This window comes from Propithecus coquereli, unplaced genomic scaffold, assembly GCF_000956105.1.
Source record: "Propithecus coquereli isolate 6110/MARCELLA unplaced genomic scaffold, Pcoq_1.0 Scaffold312, whole genome shotgun sequence".
Classification (NCBI taxonomy): domain Eukaryota; kingdom Metazoa; phylum Chordata; class Mammalia; order Primates; family Indriidae; genus Propithecus; species Propithecus coquereli.
The window spans coordinates 947096-969539 of NW_012148753.1; the positions used below are offsets into that span (position 1 = coordinate 947096).

The following is a 22444-nucleotide window of genomic DNA, read 5'->3' on the forward strand; positions in this document are numbered from 1 at the left end:
AAAGTGCTATTTATTATACACCTCTTTTAGTCAAAGAAAGGTTAAGTAATATGTCCAAGATTACACTAATAAATTCGTTTTTAGAACATTTCTTTCCTAAACTGCACTTAAAATTGAAAAAAAAAAAAACAATTGTGCAGAATGAACCAATTTGCTTTTCTGAGCAGCCAGGTATAAGAAAGTCATAGCCAGACGAGGAAAACATTTAGAAAAACATAATTTACATATTTTTTTTGATTCAGCAGAAGGAAAGATTATAAAATTAAATGAAATAATAAAGTTAGGAAAGGACCCACCCAAAATTATTTAGATGCCAAAGTAAGCCAATCCCAGCTGTTATTCTTTACTCTGGCTGCCATCCTCAGCAAGAGCAGTATGGGGGAGTGTGGGCCACCGGCTGCAGTAGCAGCTGGGCCTATTTGTTAAAAGGAAAAAAAAATAGTGAAGACAAAGGGAAATTTCCGTGGCTAGCAGTGTGAATGGAAACTCAGAGCCTGGCTGAGGGAGTCGCAGAGTGAAATGCAGCAGTGCTCTCAGCAACAGAATTGCAATGTTACACAGACCATTCTGGGGAGAGCATGCCCCGCAGTAGTGCCTTTGCTGCCAAGTATTTTTTTCTTTCCACCTGTGGAAAAACTTAGCCAATGGCAATTTTGTATCCGTGTTCTCATATTACCAGTATTCTGGACATGCAAAAATGAAGCAATACCAAGGTCTGTTCTAACTATCCAATGGGTATAAATTAGCAGACTAAAAGGACAAATAGCATTCCTAACTTAAAACAACATATTGCTGTTATTATATGTTGACTAATCTAAAAATATAGATGTCTAATAAACAATTATGCATTCCAAACATAACTGCATATAATAAAATATTAGTATTATATTTATTTTTTGTCCCCGGAGACCAATACTTTAAAAGGTACCTAATGTGTTTGTGATTGATAACTTTTATTAGCATGTAGGCCACCTTCTCAGTATTGACTCCCTAATTTTATTTTGCACTTTTATTCTTGTCCAATTTTATTGATTTTTAAGTCTTTAAGAACTCTCTCTTTTTCTCCAGATATGAACAATCCTTCTGTAATCCTAAAATATATCAGACTTCAGTTTGGGCATACATACGTTGGAGCAAGTAAAAAACATTTGGTAAAAAAATCTGTCAAAAGCAGTGCCCGGCACGTAACTTTTGTCTTACTTCTAAAAAATATAATGATATTCTTTTAATTATAGACATAAATGACTTAACTATAATATTTTTATTCTTATTATGGTTATGTAAATATTATTACAAAGGAATTTTGCTTTGGGGAATTACAAGGAAATCAAAACATATTAATGTGTTGTAGAAGTTTAAACATTAACTTCTCATCGCTGAAACAATATAGTAATAAAATCAGTATTGTTTGAAATCCATTCCCATATTTCACAGCCCTTTCTTCCTCTTTCTTCTTACTGGACAAAATAAAAAGGAAATGTTTGCTTTCCCATATTAATGGAAATGTACAATGATTTGGATAATTGAGTATCCCAACAACTAAAACTATAACATTTGACTTTTAAAAAAGTTTTTCTTTTTCTTTTTAATTTACATTTTGAATATGGGTGATGTGGCTATTCTAAGAACATACCATATGGTTAACTCAAGTTTATATAGAACCTAAACTGACAGCAAGCTCAATATTCTAGTACTCATTCTAACCAATTATAAAGTATTTGTCAGTTACCATTCATCTGACCAGAAATATGTGTAACACTTACGCATTGTGATAATGTCAAGCTTGAAATTTCTTTTCTTTTATATGTTCTTTTTTTGTTTATTTATTTTTTTATTTTGCTTGGTAAGTAAACTAAGGAAAAATAAACTATGTCAGCTTTATCAAAAATAGAGCTGTTTTTAAAAAGTCATTTTTACTTTTCATTATTTTTACCAACATTTAAAAAATATATTATTTTTGCTTTGCACAGAATATGCTTAGCTTTTCATTTACCATAAGTATGTAAACAATTTTATAATATTTATAAAGGAAACCAGCAATGACATTTACTGGTCTATATCTTCCATGAAAGCCAGAAGCATATATTTTATATAGTTTAATAAAAAAATTATCTTAACTGTATGTTATACTTCACCAAATACTGACATTTTAAAAAGAGCCCATAAAATGAGTATTTAAAATTTTTAAAAATAATTTAAAGGAATTTCTACAACTAATGCAAATAGCTGGTTTCCTAAAGACAATAAATGTGGAAAATGATTTTAAGCAAATTAAGGAAGGACACACAGTAGCAGAACCAGATCTTGAATGTAGGGATGTCTCACTCCGGAGCTCATGTCTTTTCCAGGGCACAGCATGTTGTTATTATGCTTATGCACATTCTAGATTGGAGAGAGTAGAAGACGATTTACCTTAACTTCAACAAATAAACCATATGCATGAAATGAAGGAAAGGGCTGGCTTAACAGAGTCTATGAGAAAACCCTTAGAAGGGCTGACAGCAATCTCAACATAAAGGAATAGGATGGCATATTTGCTAAATAAGCTGCTGTCAACTCAGGTGGCTTTAATAAACACAAGTCACCAGTTAACAGCACCAGTGTTCTGTGAACAAGGCAGGCATCTCTGGAGTATAAATTGCGGTGCTCGATTTTAAGAATGCATTAACAAACAGGAGCATGACCAGAATACTGACAGCGCAGTCAAGATATGGGAATATTCACCCATGACATAAGGGCATGATAACGATCTTTAAATATTTGGGGGTCTATCCTGACTTATGTCCTGGTGGCATTAAAGGAAAGAGCTAAAACTAAGGAGACATAGTAAATCCAATGTGGGATTAGGTAGGCAAGTCGTCACTCTTCACTATACTATTAAAAAATGGAATGGACTTCCTTGTCAGGCAGTGATTTCCTTTTCCATGAAAATGCATAAATTCAAAATGATAAACATGTGTAACCACCTGTTTGGGGGCCATGGACATAATTACTCCACAGAGTGGGCAGTATTCACTAAAATTCCTACTTTCAATAAAATACTCCTATTTGGGTAAAATTACATAAGCTTCCCTAAACTACTTACTGTCTTTTTCTAATTAGTGAATTTTTGTTTGTTTGTTTGAACAAGATAGATAAAATACGAAGTGTGTGGCATTGGTCTTAGTAACGTAAGTGCAAGTATTAGTTTTTCCATTCAGCAGTTACTCCTCCCTCCTTCCCTCTGTTTCCTCCCTCCCCTCTCTCTCCCTCTCTGCACCATGCTCTCTTTCCCTCTTCCTCTTGCTCTTTCTGTCTGTCAAACACCTATGCAGTAGCAATTACTATGTGCCAGGCACTATTCTAAATACCTTAAAAGTTTTTTGATTTAATTCTTATTATAACAAATGAGAAAGTGCTATTTATTATACACCTCTTTTAGTCAAAGAAAGGTTAAGTAATATGTCCAAGATTACACTAATAAATTCGTTTTTAGAACATTTCTTTCCTAAACTGCACTTAAAATTGAAAAAAAAAAAAACAATTGTGCAGAATGAACCAATTTGCTTTTCTGAGCAGCCAGGTATAAGAAAGTCATAGCCAGACGAGGAAAACATTTAGAAAAACATAATTTACATATTTTTTTTGATTCAGCAGAAGGAAAGATTATAAAATTAAATGAAATAATAAAGTTAGGAAAGGACCCACCCAAAATTATTTAGATGCCAAAGTAAGCCAATCCCAGCTGTTATTCTTTACTCTGGCTGCCATCCTCAGCAAGAGCAGTATGGGGGAGTGTGGGCCACCGGCTGCAGTAGCAGCTGGGCCTATTTGTTAAAAGGAAAAAAAAATAGTGAAGACAAAGGGAAATTTCCGTGGCTAGCAGTGTGAATGGAAACTCAGAGCCTGGCTGAGGGAGTCGCAGAGTGAAATGCAGCAGTGCTCTCAGCAACAGAATTGCAATGTTACACAGACCATTCTGGGGAGAGCATGCCCCGCAGTAGTGCCTTTGCTGCCAAGTATTTTTTTCTTTCCACCTGTGGAAAAACTTAGCCAATGGCAATTTTGTATCCGTGTTCTCATATTACCAGTATTCTGGACATGCAAAAATGAAGCAATACCAAGGTCTGTTCTAACTATCCAATGGGTATAAATTAGCAGACTAAAAGGACAAATAGCATTCCTAACTTAAAACAACATATTGCTGTTATTATATGTTGACTAATCTAAAAATATAGATGTCTAATAAACAATTATGCATTCCAAACATAACTGCATATAATAAAATATTAGTATTATATTTATTTTTTGTCCCCGGAGACCAATACTTTAAAAGGTACCTAATGTGTTTGTGATTGATAACTTTTATTAGCATGTAGGCCACCTTCTCAGTATTGACTCCCTAATTTTATTTTGCACTTTTATTCTTGTCCAATTTTATTGATTTTTAAGTCTTTAAGAACTCTCTCTTTTTCTCCAGATATGAACAATCCTTCTGTAATCCTAAAATATATCAGACTTCAGTTTGGGCATACATACGTTGGAGCAAGTAAAAAACATTTGGTAAAAAAATCTGTCAAAAGCAGTGCCCGGCACGTAACTTTTGTCTTACTTCTAAAAAATATAATGATATTCTTTTAATTATAGACATAAATGACTTAACTATAATATTTTTATTCTTATTATGGTTATGTAAATATTATTACAAAGGAATTTTGCTTTGGGGAATTACAAGGAAATCAAAACATATTAATGTGTTGTAGAAGTTTAAACATTAACTTCTCATCGCTGAAACAATATAGTAATAAAATCAGTATTGTTTGAAATCCATTCCCATATTTCACAGCCCTTTCTTCCTCTTTCTTCTTACTGGACAAAATAAAAAGGAAATGTTTGCTTTCCCATATTAATGGAAATGTACAATGATTTGGATAATTGAGTATCCCAACAACTAAAACTATAACATTTGACTTTTAAAAAAGTTTTTCTTTTTCTTTTTAATTTACATTTTGAATATGGGTGATGTGGCTATTCTAAGAACATACCATATGGTTAACTCAAGTTTATATAGAACCTAAACTGACAGCAAGCTCAATATTCTAGTACTCATTCTAACCAATTATAAAGTATTTGTCAGTTACCATTCATCTGACCAGAAATATGTGTAACACTTACGCATTGTGATAATGTCAAGCTTGAAATTTCTTTTCTTTTATATGTTCTTTTTTTGTTTATTTATTTTTTTATTTTGCTTGGTAAATAAACTAAGGAAAAATAAACTATGTCAGCTTTATCAAAAATAGAGCTGTTTTTAAAAAGTCATTTTTACTTTTCATTATTTTTACCAACATTTAAAAAATATATTATTTTTGCTTTGCACAGAATATGCAAGAAGAAATTAGGATTTCTCTACATTTCTTTTGACAACTTGACCTTAGTTTCTAAAAATAAAATAATCAAGTGCTTCCCATTTCTATTTTTATTTACTGCTTATAGTGGTAAGGGACAGTGACAACTGTGTGCTTTCCTCTGAATTGACTTTACTTTTGATAGTTTTGTTTATATCTATAAGTTTACGGTTTTGTGTTAAGCGTATTATATTTGATTAATTATATTATGGTGCCAAAAAGAAAAAAATAACTTAAGGATATAGTATTTCAAGTATATTGTCAATTGATTTTGAAAAATTAAGTAAATACATAACAAAACATTTTTGCATGGCTTATAGATATAATAAAATCTTAGTAAAATTAAATTTTTATAAGTTCTTTTTCAAATAACTTAGGTTGATAAACAAAGTAAAATACCTTGCATAAACTAGTATAATTAGAAAATTTATAACTATTGCTTTTTCTTCTCACTGTTAATTACTAATAATTGTGCTTTTAAAATGATAAATGAAAGACAACATGGTCAAATTATTTATCAAACAACCTTTGCATAGAGACAAACTGACAAAAACAAAACCAAAAGAACTTTTGCTTTGGTCGTCTAGGGCATTTCTCAAAAACAAAGATGTTAGGTAAGTTATTACTTTTTCACAGTTCTGACTTTCTTTGCTTTCTGCTTCATCACGGTTTTCATGTATTAGTTCCTTGTCTCTGTTTCTTCATAGTTCATCACTGTAGAAATGAATCTGATGTTAAACTGGACATTGGGAGGACACAACTGGAGCGAATAAGAAAAGATGAGTAAACCGTGACAACAATCATATGAATGGTCCAGATGAATTCATACAACCTTCCATCAAAACCTCAAACTGTATCTTTCAATAATATACAGATATTTTCTGAATAATTTTAAAGCACATCTGGATTTCTCTTCAGAACTTTTACAATAGAAGACTTGAAGCCAAACTAGTGCTAATGTTTTAGAAAAGGGGCAGAGGAAAAATATTCTCAGCCCTTTTCTTGTCTTCTAAATGCTTCCCCTAACCCCATTATTTCATTTGCTGCCATTTCTGTTAGGATCATACATATTTGTATGTGGCATCTAGCAAAAGAATTAGGATTGGTAATGCTAACGTGAATAGATACAGAAATTAAAATCTATATATTAAATGCGATAGATAAAATATATCAAGTGCCTAAGTTCATTAGATTTTAAGAATTTAAACAATAAGATGCAATATAACTACCTTCAAAAATTTCGGGATTTACTTGTGAATGTGCAGTAATCATATATTAGTCATACAAAGAAAGTGAGAATTCCTCAAAGCCATATAGAAATGGGGGCAATTTAATTTAGCATGAATAAAGAACACGTGTGATACTAGCGCATGTAGTAGAGTCAGGAACCAGTGGAAATAAGTTAATTTCTGGGAGGATACAGTGCATTATGTGCAGTGGGATGACTGTGGGTACATGGCAGGATAGTGCGAGGCAGAATAAGACATAGCTAATTTGCTCATAGCTTCTTGTCCAGGCTCCTCCCATGAATCTTCAAGACTGGGCTTTGGTTCTCTTTTCAGTCTCAACTCCACACTTCCATAGCACCCAGTATTAACCCTTAGGATATAAAAATCACCCTGCTTTATTATGAATTGTCTCCTTTTACAATTAGATCTTAAAGCTTGTTGGGAATAGCCTCTGTGTCAAGGCTGTGTGTGCATATGTTAAACTTCTTATTTTAGAATTGTTCCAGAATTACAGAGAAGTTATGAAGTTAGTACAGAGAGTTGCCATATACCTATACGTAGTTTCCTCTATTATTAACAACTTACAATAGTATGGTACATTTATGAGATTTAATGAAACAATGTCAATATATTATTATTAATGAAAATCCATACTTTATTCAGATTTTCTTAGTTGTTACCTTTACTATCCCAGGATTGCAATCAGGATATCATATTACATTTACAAAACTGTGTTTTTTATTCTTAAAATTTTAGCATGATGTTCAGCACCTAAAGCACCCAAGAAGCTGAACACATACTCATGGAATAAGTGAATGAATGAACGAACAAATCTTTCTTAAAAATGTATAGAAGCTCCTAAATCCCTGAAGGCAAAGAATCATTATGTATAATAAAAAGGACAAAGTGGTGAGTAACATCCTAATTTTATTAGTCTAGGAAAACTTCTCATTAAGAGATGAAAGAGTTTTGGAATTTTACAAAATGCTTTTCCACAATCAACCAATATTGGATGTTTTCTCATCAGAACTTGATCATAGCAGGACATGCCCCAATTTACACCATCAATAATCATTTAAAATAGATTTAAAGTACATGGCTAAATTGTGATCAATAACTATATACACATCATATGTACTAGAAAAATAATAGGTAGATAATGGCATTATGATTAGATATGTATGGGCCTCGCGCGGTGCTCACACCTGTAATCCTAGCACTCTGGGAGGCCAAGGTGGGAGGATCACTTGAGGTCAGGGGTTCAAGACCAGCCTGAGCAAGAGCGAGACTCCGTCTCTACTAAAAATAGAAAAAATTAACCAGGCCTGGTGGAGTGCACCTATAGTCCCAGCTACTCGGGGAGGCTGAGGCAGGAGGATTGCTTGAGCCTGGCAGTTTGAGGTTGCCGTGAGCTGGGCTGACACCATGGTACTCTAGCCTGGGCAACAGAGTGAGACTCTGTCTCAAAAAAAAAAAAAAAAAAAGAGATTAGATATGTATGAATCTAAGTATATTTATGAAGACCAAGGCTATCATTTGGACATTTGAATAGATGACCCTTAATCTAGGTGATGAATCTAAAGGGGGAAAGATGAAAAAGGTGACATGACAGTGAAGATTCTTCCCCCACACCTAGCTCAGAATTTCTCATACTTGAGTGTGCATTAAGGATCACCCAGAAGGCTTGTGAAAACGGAGATTCCTGAGCCCTAGGATTATTGATTCAGTTGGTCTGATTCAGCAGCTCCCAGCGGATGCTGATGCTGCCAATCCGCGGACTACATTTTATGTAGCATTGGTTTAACCCCAGCTTCCATCCCCTCTCGGCCCCTAGCTTGGAAGAGGGGCAGATGAAAACCACAGTAACATCATCTCCTTTGAAATGAAATCCAAGCCAGCCTTCCCTTCAGGTGAATTATTTAGGAGTAGCTCTGTCTCTTACAAAAATAAAGTTAGCCTTTATAATGTCGTCACTCTGACTATAAAATGGAGGCCCACTGAAAAAAAAAAGGCTTTTTTTTTTTTTTAAATTCAGTAGCTACCAAACACTTAGCCTGTAATTGTAGGCTTTAGGAATCACTTGAATAAGTAATTTTATTCTGTCCACAAGGATCTTACAAAACAATACTCCTTATCCTCAAGGAACTTAAAATATAACGATAATTACATAAATTAGAAAATGTTATAAAACACTATATAATCCATCTACATGATTCATTTAAACTGAATGGGCTCAAGCGATCCTCCTGCCTCCTGTTTTCTGAAAGTCACATGAGATGGACAGTGTTCATTAGTCTCTTTATAATTATGAGGAGTAAGCCTCAGAAGTTCAATGATTTAGCAAGAATAAGACAGCAGAATAAGATAGGCTACATATTCAAACCTAGGAGTAAAAAATTGTGAGTCCACACCCTTGCCACTACAACATGCTGTCTCCTAATAAAATTTTTAAAAGTGTTTCTCCAAAACACTTCTGAGGTCTGGTAAGGAGAAGAAAGGAGTCCCACATTCTAGAATTGGAAAGGACCTGAGAAATCATGTAATTCATAATAAACTTTTGGACTCAGTGTTAGGAAAAGAGGAATCAGGAGGAATTAACAGGTATGTGCCACGCTGTGAGCACATTTCCTATTCGACTTCGGTTCCACTGTGTATTTTGAAACTTAAAGCCCTCCTCAGCTGCCATCATTTCCTGGGAAGGAATTGGTCAAGAGGGAAAGAGTCAGTGTCCCCAGCTGACCTCTATTTTCTTCCTCTTTTGTTCCCATTTTCTTTGCTGCTCTTCTTTTCTGGTTCTGGAGGTGATCTGGCTACCTAAAATCACCACTGAGAATTATTCTTAGGGATGCTGTTCACCTGCTCTGTCCTGTAAATAAAACCCCCTTTTTATTCTGGTTTCCCTGAGTTGGAACTCAAAACACAGAGAAAACAAACCCAAACTGCATAGAAATAGATAGATTTACATCAATAATATTTTAACCAACTCTTAATTCAAGTGTAGCTACTGATTAGCGTGGCTGGCAGGCTCTGCTCTCTCCTGCTCAGGGCACTAGTCCCTCTCCTCTCCAATTGCCACAGTCTCACGGTGCCCGTGAGCATCCGCTTCCCTCCAGAAATACAGGCTAGAGAAAGAGATACGTTGTCCAGGTGGCTAGTAAGCTATTTATTGAATATTTCATTATTTCCTAAGTCATGGATTTCAACAAATTTTAAATGTCTAATGAATATAAAGTTTTTTTAATTCAAAGATCTTGTTTTCTTTCATTGTATTAGACAGCAAAAATGAAACAATGGTGAAGGTAACCTGAAGTGAATGAATATATATCGTCCATTACAAATATGTTTTCTTTCCATTTTTGGCTTACGGTGGGGAAGAAGTGAAAAGTATCTATCTGGAAAAGAACTAGGGGAAGAGAGAAAGAGAGGAGAAGTGGTGTCAACCACAAAAAGGGGCAGTCAAAGAAGGAAGGAATAAGAGACAGGGCGGGGGTGTGGTGATAACCCAGGAATGACAACTGCACTGAAAAGTAGATAGAAGGAGGAAGAGGAGGAGGAGGAAGAGAAGACTCACTATAGATGAGAGAATATGGCCGATGTGTCAGGAGGACATCTGGAGGCCCCAGCTGTTTCTCTAAATGCAGCACTGAGGAGAAAGAAGGTGAATAGAGAGAAAGCCCCAGCCCTTCTTCTAATGTATGTTTTACCAAAGGAGCCATAAATAGTTTTCCAGGATTCCTTAGTTTCCTTTGTATCCCTTCTTACCCCTCCCCTATCATATTTTCCTGTGAAAAAACAGCACCAAATCATTTTGTTTAATTCATATACTCAGTCAATGAGCATTTATTGAACACCTTGTAAGTATCAGGAATTGTGTACAGCACCAGGTAACTTGTCTGTTCATCTAAGGGAAGGCTTTCTTTCACTTTCCAAGCAAATACCACATGCTGAGCTGACAGCTTCTTACAGCACACTGTTTAAATTTAGGCAGTGTGGTCTGGCCCTAGTAATACCATTTCTATTGTGCTCTACAAAGCTGCATCTACAATGACCTTTGTTAGTAATTGTTTATTTTGTGAATTTGGTCTGTTGTCTCCAAGGTGTCTTCAGATAAATTTTCAACTTTCCTTAAATTATGAATGAAATAATTCTATGATTACTTACAAACATGAGAGACACCAATTTCCCTTGTTTCTTGTAGTCATCTACTGTAATACGAGCTGGCTTTCATGGAGGAAAATCTTCACTTTTAAGTAAAAATCGGTGATAATTAAGGATCTTCCTTCATTGTAAGTTATAAGTTAATAATTAGCTCATGATTGCTTTTAGAATAAAAAAGGAAACCAACATGGACTAATTCTCTCTGAACCTCTTCTGATTCATTGAGTAATTTATGAAAAGCTACCTAAGGGTTAAGTATTCTGCCACATTAATTTGCATTATCTCATGCAAACCTTTCAAAGTTCTGCAAATGTTACACTATTTTAAAGAGGAGAAAATTCATACTCAGAAAACATAAGTAACTTGCTTATGCCACACAGCTAGAAGCCAGAATCAGATTAGACATGCTTCATCCAAAGTCTAGGATTTCAGTCCACTGAAATTAGAATGTGAGAGTGTTTTGTAATACCTGGGCCTAAACTACTTTCTGTGTTTCCTGTGCCAAGGCTATGAGCTAAGTCCTTGAGCAGAGAGCGGTAATGGCTGAGAGTTTAGTTGCCAGGGATGGAAGTCAAACAAATTCCTGAGCCCCAGAAATCAGGCAAGTGAATAGATTTCTCTTTTATTTTTCCATACCAGTTGTGGGAAGGTAAGATTACCAGGGCAAAGGAGCCATATGGGGGGAATATCCTAAGCTAGGGACTAGAACTAAGACAGGCTGAAAACTTCTTGAGTAATCAATTGCCTTGGCCACCACAAGGCCATATAAAGGCAAGTTATCAATTCCACAGAAGTGTCTGTTCTTGAAATCATCACTTTCTTTGACCAAAAATATTCTCTCAGTATCAGAGACTGTAACACTTGGTTTAAATGTGGTATTGATCTATCCTTTTCATTCCTATTCCAGAATATACAGACTATAAAATATTCAGTCTCATTATCATCATCTTTATGATTAGTATAAAGAATAATGCTTGCTTAAAGCTAAGGAATAACTAATGATATTAGTAGTTTCTCTTATGCTTCAAATGTTATTTAAAACTTTATTGTGAAAAAAACAATTATTAAAATAACCATCATCCTTTGTATAATGTATAGAGTATTACAAAATGTCAGATCTTACACTAAAAACTACTAACAATATTGTGGCCCTGACTATTGAAACCAAGAAAATAATCTCAATCTTATTTCTGTACCCTTTGGAAAATGTTATAAGTGCTATCATTTCAATCTTGTTTTATTTTTAACTCTCTGAGACTGAATTTACAAGACCACTTTAACACTGTGGTGGTTACGTATGAAGGGGCATGCATGCATGCAAAGTGATATTTCTGGATTCCTGCAGACTAAATTCCTCTACTAAACCACTGAAAGAGTTTTACATACAAAGATAAAGTAGAAAATCTTTGCACACTCTCCCACTAAGAAGTACCAACAATGATTCCTGTAGACGTCTTTGATGAAATAAAACTGACTGAGCAGACTGTTAACAATAATTTGCACCAGTAACAACCAATCTGATGGTTTGATGCTTTACTATGTGATTGTAGAACTGAGGCCACCAAGTGATCTCATCCCAGAAAGAAAGAGAGGCCCTCTCTATGAAATACTTTCAGGCTAAATGACAAATATGACATGGACAGCAAAATAACAAGATGGCAACATAAATTTTTGAAAAAATATTGCATTATAACATCATAACTATTGAATATACTTATTACTCAAGAACCGATATTGATAATATGTATAGAATACAGCCCTCATAAAACTTTTAAAAACTGGTTTTTCATGACTAAATTTTCTAGTCCAAAATTGGCCCAGTTCATTTATAAATTCCATTTGTTGCTTTTTCTAACCCTGACCTCCCCCCACCCTATTTCTATACTAAAGGATAACTGTTTTCCCACTGTGCTATGCAACATCCAGATAAGAACTAAATAATTCATAGAACCATTCAGGGACTTTTGTATATCCAGATGCACTTACGTGACGCACGGACAATTTTTGTCTGTAGCAAACATAAAAACATTTAATACAAAGAATAACACTATCTGGAATTCTTACATAGACTTCCTCTACAGAAAGCATATTTTGTGTTAAACAAACTCAATAAAACATATTGTAATTCCTCACATCTTACTCGGTGATTTTTTTTAATATAATCTGTTTCTAAATAAATTCAGCACTTAATTCTCATTTACTCTTCCTGATGGAATTCTGGGCTTGTAGGTTAGTGTTTACTCCGGGGTCCTATTTAACTACTATGTTTATGAATCATGTCCTATGACCAGTTTTTATTTATTAACACACAGGGATGTGTGACTAATGTCACTATTGATAATACCTAATTACTGGCTGAGAAACCAAAGCTATGAGGTGGGTCAGGAAAAACTGGCTCAGTCACTGCCTTGTTCTTTAGTTGACCTGGATAAAAAATAAATACCACGGCCTCTAGCATCATCATTCAAAACATTTATTTAACATTATGCTCTTCTAGAATTCTATGTCAATTTTTTCTTAAAAATAGAATTCCAAATGTGCGTTGTAGCGTGAATGTGTGTAATAAATGGATATATGTACACTTTTACAGCAAAAAAAATATTGGTGATGAATGAATCTTGGGAAAAAAAATACATGGATGATGTAATCATTTTGTAAGTTATTATAGCTAGAGGTCAAAGATATAGAAGATGAGATTTAGAATGAATGCTATCTATCAGGATAAACCATATATTTTTATGGCATTTAAGACCAACTTCTCCTGTCTTCTGTATGAGCATTATCTTAGCATTGTTGAACTCCAAGCTCATGCCATTCCCAAGGGTTTTTTTCTTTAAGACAGGTTTTCTTCCAACATTCTCAATTTATATCAGTCTTCAAAATCATTAATAATATAAATAATTTTTAGGTTATGAAGTGCATTCATAGACATTGTTGCTCCACTTGGCCCTCTCAAAAACCTAGTGAAGTATACAGGCAAAGCACCATTACTATCCCAATATTCAAACTGAGGAAACCATGGTTCGCACAGTTATCATTATTGTAAGTGGGAGGAATAGAGCTGGAGTAGGGGCCTCTGACTTCAATCCTGAGCTCTCTGAACTATGACAAATCTGCATTTAATTGGTTATAACACCCAAATACAGATACACTAATTAACACTTTCTATCACACATTCTATATGTATGGATATATATTCAATGCTTAAATCTACATTTATAATGTCAACATATTTTCGAAATGGTCTTCTGCTATATCCTTGCGTTTCTTTAACAGTCTCTTCACCAGCCATCCTAGGAGAACATTTTCTGCTTAAGCAGCCATTCTTCTTGGCTTCTGCAGTTGCACCCTTCCTCACTGGAACTTCAAACACCTACGCCATCTGCCAAGCTCCCTTGATTGAATTTCTGGGGCTTTCCATGTGCACTGGTATTTCTTCTTTGACATGGGTCTTTGCTCATTTGTTTTCTCTTCTTTGAGCTCCATTATCAAGAAAGTTATTTTTGCCTTCCCTGTAACCTCATTTGCAGGATGGTGAAAGATAAGGAGAGAACAGATATCAACACAGGGAAGTGGCTAAATCCACCAGGACTCTTCTCCCCTCATTTTCTCTTTCCTTGATTTCTGTCATGAGGATCATAGTCATTTTTCAAGGAAAACCTTGGGGCAGGATATTATAATTTTGTATTAATCACACCAATATTACTCTATTGAGTTGGGATAAGGTTAGCTATAATGCATAACTATTCATGAACTTATAAATATTTGCCTGATATAGTCAATCTCAACTCAAATCTTGACTAAAAATTCTCACAGAGCAGGACAGCAGCTTGCCATTTTGATCTTTGCCACATTTTTGTTAATCCAATTTATTTTGTAACTAAAAATACATTGAAGGATTTTTGTATTGACTCAACTAATCATCTCATCATTTTATCTCCTAGGCTTGTCCTAAACTAGAATATATTCTTAATATTGAGGTAGAGTGGGATATTCTGTTAGAAGAAGGAGGAATTCAATATAATCCCATTGGGGTAGAAGGCAGTGGGAAATAAGCTAGAAAGTGTTCCATATCTTATACTGCCTTTCTACTTTGTCTCCCTCACTCTCTGCCTTTAATCTTAAGCTCTATTCAAGAATATATCATTTCCAGAAATAGTGGAGAATGAAGGGGAGAGAAAAAGGGCAATCGTCTGGACATTTTTTTCTGAACATATTTTTTATATAATTTAACTCAAGCTTTGTATTTGACACTTACATTTTCTCCTCCTCTTCTGAAGAGACAGTAGGCTTGTGTTCTCAAATGCCATCTTAAAAGTAGAGGATATAAGAAAAATGCTTGCCTTTCTCCCATATAGCACAGACCACTGCTATGAAAAGAATCCCTGTGTTAACCTAGTAGGCCACCTCCAGGGAGCCTGCAGGATTTCCCTGCTGGCAGTCGGGCAACAGTGCAGAGGAGCTATATAATGTATACCCAGTATCTCTTATTTTGATTATCTTAATTCACCTACTATGGAAAATCTACCATTAATGACATCATTCAAGACAGAAAATGATTAGTCTGTAATCTCTTATCCACAGTTTTTGAATCTAAGATGTCCCCTGAATTCCAGAGTATAGAGAGGCAAATACACTGTTCTATTGTATTGGTGGGATTAAATATTCCTGCTCTGACAATATATGTGTTTTTCTTTTTACTGAGGCACTTGTGGTGCAGTAGGCATTTGCTGCTTCAGGTTATATTTCTGGTATGATGTCTTAGCTGATTTTGCTAATAAATTGACAAGTAAGAACATTCTATTTTCAGGTAACTCTCCCTATACCTGCCTCTGTATAAAAGCATAATATTGAACATTTTCACCCAGTTCCATTAAATCAAAAGGTTAAGAAAAGCCAAAGTGAAATTCTGGGGGAGTTTTCAGTCTAGTGTACACATAGATACTAGCAGTTCTACTCCAATACCACATGGTACACTCATAAAATCAGTTACACGTATTTCTTTGATTAAGAGGGACAGTGAAGATGAGCTCGGTAACAATATTATGCCTAGCATTTACTCGTATCAGAGAGTTTTGGTATTCGCTGACCAAATTATAAGCTCTGTTATGAAATATTAAAATGGGGCATCTTAGAAAACATACTGATATTGAATTATGAAAAATTAAGAACCCTGATAATAAGGTTTAAAAGGTTAACACTAGGCATAACAGTATTGTAGCTTGCCAGAACTGTCTGTTTATCCACTTGTCTACATAACAAAAACAATCAATTTATAATAAGGTTTTTTTGACGGCCTTACATGTCAATATTCCATCACATCTAATTTTTACATCTTGATATACTTGACCATACTCTCTTAGAAATAGGCATTTTGATACATACCATGATACATCTTCCCAAGTCAAAAGATTTGTGCTAATTCTGGGTACTATAGGTTGAATATTTTATAAATTTAGTGTCAATGTGTTTCTTAAATTTGTATAATCTACTGGGTAGTGTTATAGGAAATCTATTTAAACTCTGGAAATATCCATCATTTTAAATATTCTAAAAATGAGAAATTTCTATAGTCAACATTTACTGATGATGTCCAATAAAAGACAAAAAGGCCAAACGTGTCATATAAAATTGAGGTCTCCCTTTTTCCTTCTGATAAATATTCTACTTACATTTAGAAAATACAAGCTTTAGTTCTTTCTACTGCGGGGGACAATTTAAAAGCTTACACAGTTGAAAAATTGTTCTTATGTAATCATCAGTATTGCATCTGTTACCTGTTTCAATGGTTGATGATAATGAATACTTCTTTGCTGATAATGTATTCCAAATTTCTTTTAAGTCAGCAAAGTCACTTTCTTAGAGCATGGGTTTTGTTTGTTGTTTGTTTGTTTACAAGAGCAATCACCAAACCTATTCATGACTGGCTTTTACTGGTCCTGATGCAAAACCTATCTTTTGATCACTTATTTATGAGTACGATGTTGCTTTACAAGACATAATTGTAGAATGAAATATTTAAACATTCTCTGATAGATCTTCAGCAAAGCAATACGAATTTATATTAAAAAGAATAGATATTAATGAATACTAATAATATAAGTCAGTTTACAGGGATTGTCAATAAACTCTCTATTCTGCTTTGCCACACAGAAAAAAGAATTCTAATAATCAATTCAGCCAGAAAGCTAATTTATATTAGTTGTTAATCATGCTGATGACTTTGTTATCATGGGTAGGGCATCATTTTTCACGTTAGGAATTTTCTCTTCTTCTCATCCTCATTATGGAAACAAACAAAAAACAAACAAAAAAAATTGCACCCTTATTTCTAAAGCCCTTCTCCAACATCGTTGCTTCCCATAATGCATAAAATGGTATTTAAATAGCTACTGCTAACTTGGTGCATTCAGCCTCTCAAGGCTGTTTACAACCTGCTTCCTACCTTCCTCTGTTCCCTTTGCTAGTGAGTGAACTTCTCATTAATAAAACCTAATATTTACAGGACAAAAATAACATCTCTAAATTGGCATGTGATTTTTCCCTATTTTCAGATGAGATAAGTATTACATATTAATTAGAGCTACTTAGAATCTTAGGTCTGTTTTACAATAAAATTTTTCAGGTGCATTTTAAGGGTATTTGAAGACCATAAACCCATGTTAAATGACTTTTTTTTTTAAACAAAAGGATTTGGAAAGGTAACCTACCTTTATGTGACAGGCGTAACCGGGGGTGGGAGGTATCAGCTGTGTGACCTCCTGTCCAAAGCTCCAGTAAGTAACCCCACAGGAGCAAGGTGATAATATGCCCAGCGGATGCCATGCTGCCGCGCTCAACCTGCAAGCCCTCTCCGCTCCTCACTTTAAGGAGGGTTTGAGTTTTACTTAGGACTTCCCTCCAGGGGCAGCGTGCGAGAGGCTTTGTCAGAAATCGAACGCGTTGTCATCAGAAAGCACAGTTCCAAAGTGCCATTTGTCAGGCTGTATTTGGATATGTAGAACCTTTCTTTCCTCAGGACAGTTGTTTATAAGCCGGGAGCAAGAGGACATTCCAAAGAGTGCGTCTTCAGAGCCATGTCCTGTCTAGAGCTCTCTTCAGCAACTAAGCCGGTAGATTCAGAAAGAAGCTGTATTTTTTAGTCACTTAGGCGAGCGGTTCATTCAGAAAAAAAGAAAAAAAAAAAAAAATACGGAGCACACGCACTGCTGCCTTCTCCGTGGAGCTCTTCTCCTCTGGCTCGCCAGAGCCTCTCAGAAGTCAGCCTCTTGCACTGACTTGCCAAACTGCTAGTTTTAATTCACCTTTTACCTTGCTAATTAAAAACAAGAAGTGCCATTCCCTCTAGGAGTTGCAGGATCCACCCAGCAGGGATGCCGTCTGTCAGTGCGCTGTGTTTACAGGAAAGTTCAGGCAGGGTTGAGCAGCCTACTTGCTGTTTCTAGGAAGTATTTCTGGTCCACGTGCCCTGCTCCCATCCTCCCTCCCAGTTATAACCAACCCCACGTTACTCAGCAGAGGAGAGAAGTCCGCCTTTTGATGGAGGAGAGGGGTGAATCAGGAGGGGCATGATGTATAACAGCTTGATTATTTAAGAATATGTAACAGACAAGGATGTGGTGTCAGAAAGGGCTTTTAAATGCTCACTCACCCAGATTAATCCTTGAATAGATGCAATTTCATTTTTAAAATAATCTATGTGTAGCTATCCAATACTCAAATTGATTTTCCCACTCTTTCCATATAGGTTTCCTTTTTTTTTTCTCACCACAATTAAGGCTTTTTGTATTGCTTATATCTTAGAAATGTTATTTTTAACTCTTTTAAAGAAAGTGTGTGTCAAGAGCCTGAAAAACAAATGTCATCCGTGATTATTTCATAGTCTCGTTAGAACTAACAAATTATTTGCTTAGGCAAATTCTTCAAATCAAATTAAAAGCAAATCCTTTTTCCTAAAGCAAGTCATAAATTTCACTTCAAATTTAAGAATAATTAAATGTTAAAGTAATTTTCTCCTAGTTAAGGTAACCATGGTAAAGTTGAAATTCACTACCCAAGGGATCCCTGTAAAGCAGGTATTAGAACACTCAGGACGTGAAATACCTCAGGCTTCAACTGCTATGCACTTTCAAAGTTTATTTTCCAAGACACTATGTTTGTGTAAATAAGCTTAACACAATAGGTCAACTTTACAATCTACTTTCAATCAATCTCAAAAACTAAGCCAAACACTTTGGAGCTGTTGGCATGGAAATGAATGGTATTATTTTAAGATACCAATAAACTCGAATAGATATTTAATTTGATAGTGGAGAGTTAAAGGGTAAACAAATGATCTCAACTGTGACAACTTTTTCTTATTCTGTATTTTAAATGATAATGGCTAAGGACACTTTTTGAGAATCATTTTTTTTATCATAAGTGATATCAACAGAGAATTACATTTTTAAAATCATGTAATTATAACAAAAAGGTAGCATAGGTCACCCTGATATTTTGCATTATATATAAGCAAATGTACAGACAGGCATTCTTTGCCCATTTTTTAAAGCATGATATGTTCTTATACAAGCAGAGTATATTTTGCAAAATGTAAATGTCACTGGATATTATAAATAATTAGATTTCCAAGGTCTACAAAAGATAACAAACTCTAAACATTATTTAACAGTAAAGCAACATGAAGTATTTAGAGACTTTTAACCTGGGGTGGTCTCTGTAAGCACTTGCATATTTTAAAAGCCATTCTGATGAGCTACAGACCTAAAGGTTGCTCTAAATGTAATATACTATACCTTTGAAATCCTCTTCCAGAAGTGAAGTAAACTATGAAATAGATAGCAGCTTTTATATGCATTATTTAATAGTTAAATTCTGAGAAAAGTCAACGTGGTGCCTATAACTTTTATTACAAACACATGGCTACCGTCATACAACTGAAATTCTACTCAAGATTGCACAGTGCCTGTCCTAACTTATTATGGAATTGAGGCAATGTAAGACATTTCATTAGCACAAAAAATATGCACCACTAACTGTCAATGGGAGAATAAATGTTATGAATGCCAAGATTTGTCTTTAGTTTTATATGTCATCCTTCAGACTCAGTTAGGGCAATTTTGAAGTACATGCCAGAATAATGAGTTCTTTGAGTTTCTCAAAATGTGCCTTGGTTTATTTGTTAGTCATCAATGTCATGACTTACTTCCTTTAATTACTCTTTATGTCCTTCTATCTTTCTCTTTATCCTATAGAAAACATATAGATGATACCAAAAAGTGACTGTTAAGAAAACTAAACATCCAGATCTATCCATAGCCTCAGGTTCCCCATGTAACTTTAGCCATGAGTATTGGAGTAAAGAGCCTTTGGAACCAATTAGTCATTCACAACATAAAATAAAACGAGAAGAATCCTCGGAGCAGGGTCACCATATAATTTGTCAACCAAATAAGGATTTTTTTTGAGTAAAAGAGGCTTCTATTAATAATTACATACGAACCAAGAATATTATGGACAAACAATAACATCAAAATCACACTACTTGGGAGAGATTGTTGGATACCTTAGGAAATATGGAAATTGAAAAACTAAACAAACAAACAAAAAATTGGTTTACCATCAACAGTAAGTGAAAAGCTTTAGTGGGCTGAGAGCTTCGGGATTAACAACAATATCTGGTGATATTATTATATTTGATTTGTACTAGTTTGAACAATATCAGCCAACATGAAAAACCAGATGAGAAGAGAAATGCCAGTTCTGAAGGTATTGCTTGCCATGTCAAGGACCTTATTCCTGAATCTCCCATCATTGCTAGTCTTATGTCATTGTATGAAGAACGATCTCAATCTAGTAGTGAGGGAGAACAAAAAGAAAAACTGAGTACTCATCAGGAATTTCAGGTCCCCCCAGGGTACATTCTGTCACTGGTTCTCCAATTTTAACAACAGAAGAGAGAGTGGACTCTAGAATAATTCTTCCCAGTATATGGTCCCAGACTATGTGCTGCTGAGTAATGTGGGATACATGTTAAAAGAGCAGATTCCTATGTCCCACCCCATGTTTCTAGTTTGCCTGAAATTTTACATGCTAAAATTTAAATTTTACTGATGTTCCTTTAGGCCAGTGTTATCCAAACATTAGGCATCTATTTGCCACATTTACCATTTTTATTATAATCATAGTATCTGCAATTAAAATGTAACTTAAATATGCATAAAATAGAAACCATTACTCCATAGGCTTGATGTGCTACTTATATTTTTCAAATACATACTAAACCAAACAAAAAACGTGGAAGTTTATCTCTCCACCACTTAAAATTATCTTGCAGACTATGGGAGACAGTACTCACGAATATCATCAATATTCCTTTCTGGGCCTATGAGAGGACCATACTTCCCAGCCCCTTGGCAGCCATGTAAAATCATTTGACTAATTCTGGTCAAAGAAATATAAGCAGAAGTGATGTGTCTCACATCTAGGCTGAAGCAGTGAAATATTCTTAGGAAATCCTTTTGTCTTTCTCAAGTCCTTTCTGTAGCAAAGGAGGAGAATTTACCTTGAAATGGTGGAACCACGAGATTAAAACCTCTTGGATTATTGAATTGCCGTGTTGGGGACATTTGCCCTGGAAAGTGATTCAGACCCACAACAGACATTATTTGAGTAGGAACTAAACATAGTATTATATGTTAAGCTACTTAGTTTATTTGTTTCCACAGCATAATACAGCCTCTCCTGAATAAGAGAAGCTTTGGGAAACATGCTTTTGGATAAACACACAGCATCAACAAGTTATTGATACTGTATTATTATCTGTCACTAAAACTTACTCAAGAAGTTATCAATACAGGTAGGGAAAGATGTGGGTACTTGGGAATCAAATAAAAGGTAAAGTGATTCCCTGTGTCACTTTTACAAAGAGGTGGAGTATACTCTTAGCTTTTCCAATTGAACATTTACACAAAATGATGTCATATACATCATTTATAGGTGAACAACAGGGTACTACACCTCAAGAACATTATGAATAAGACCACTAATAAATCAAAGTACCACAATAGCAATGATGATGATACTTTTTAGAACTGAAGACAGAATTTCTCCATGGTAGCTAGGGCATTGCAGCTTCACTAATCCAATCCCTTTTGTACTCCTGCTAGCCCTGCTAGCCCAGTGATCTCCAATCTGGAGAACCTCAACTGTCCCACCAATGTGATCTGCTGCTGTCACCATCGCTGCTGTTGGGTTTTACAGGCCATGACTGCTGACGCTTTTATTGGTCATTGAGTTCAGATGCCTTATATCAGAGAATTTGCAAGGGTCCAGAGTCTGGATTGACTGTTTCCCACATTCAGTGATTCGAGGAGAGGACGACAAATAGATAACTAAATTACTGCTGATTTGTACGCTACTGAGAACAGGCCCCAAAAATGGCATCCCGTCAATTATTACCATCCAGGATCCAATCCAGTCACCTGCCTGAAAGAGATTTGACTGATGCCATTCTGATGGCATCATGTGGATGGCTAACAACTCAGTAAATTAGCTTTGTATTTTTATATCTTGATCAGCTCTTCTAAAAAGCAAAAAGAACTCATAAAATTTGAGCAAAATTTCTCTTTTATAAAGTTTTTAAATTCTTTGTTTCTGACTTATACTAGG

General features: G+C 34.9%; 1 protein-coding gene across 1 annotated transcript in view; it reads right to left on the reverse strand.

The window, feature by feature from the left end:
• Positions 1-18225, reverse strand: part of SEMA3E (sema domain, immunoglobulin domain (Ig), short basic domain, secreted, (semaphorin) 3E) — a gene marked incomplete at its 3' end in the record, with an annotated part of 299672 nt that extends 281447 nt beyond the window's left edge. The window contains exon 1 of the mRNA XM_012650119.1: positions 17485-18225. Coding sequence (XP_012505573.1) covers positions 17485-17599 — 115 coding nt within the window. The remainder of the gene's footprint in view (positions 1-17484) is intronic.
• Positions 18226-22444: the final 4219 nt, after the last annotated feature.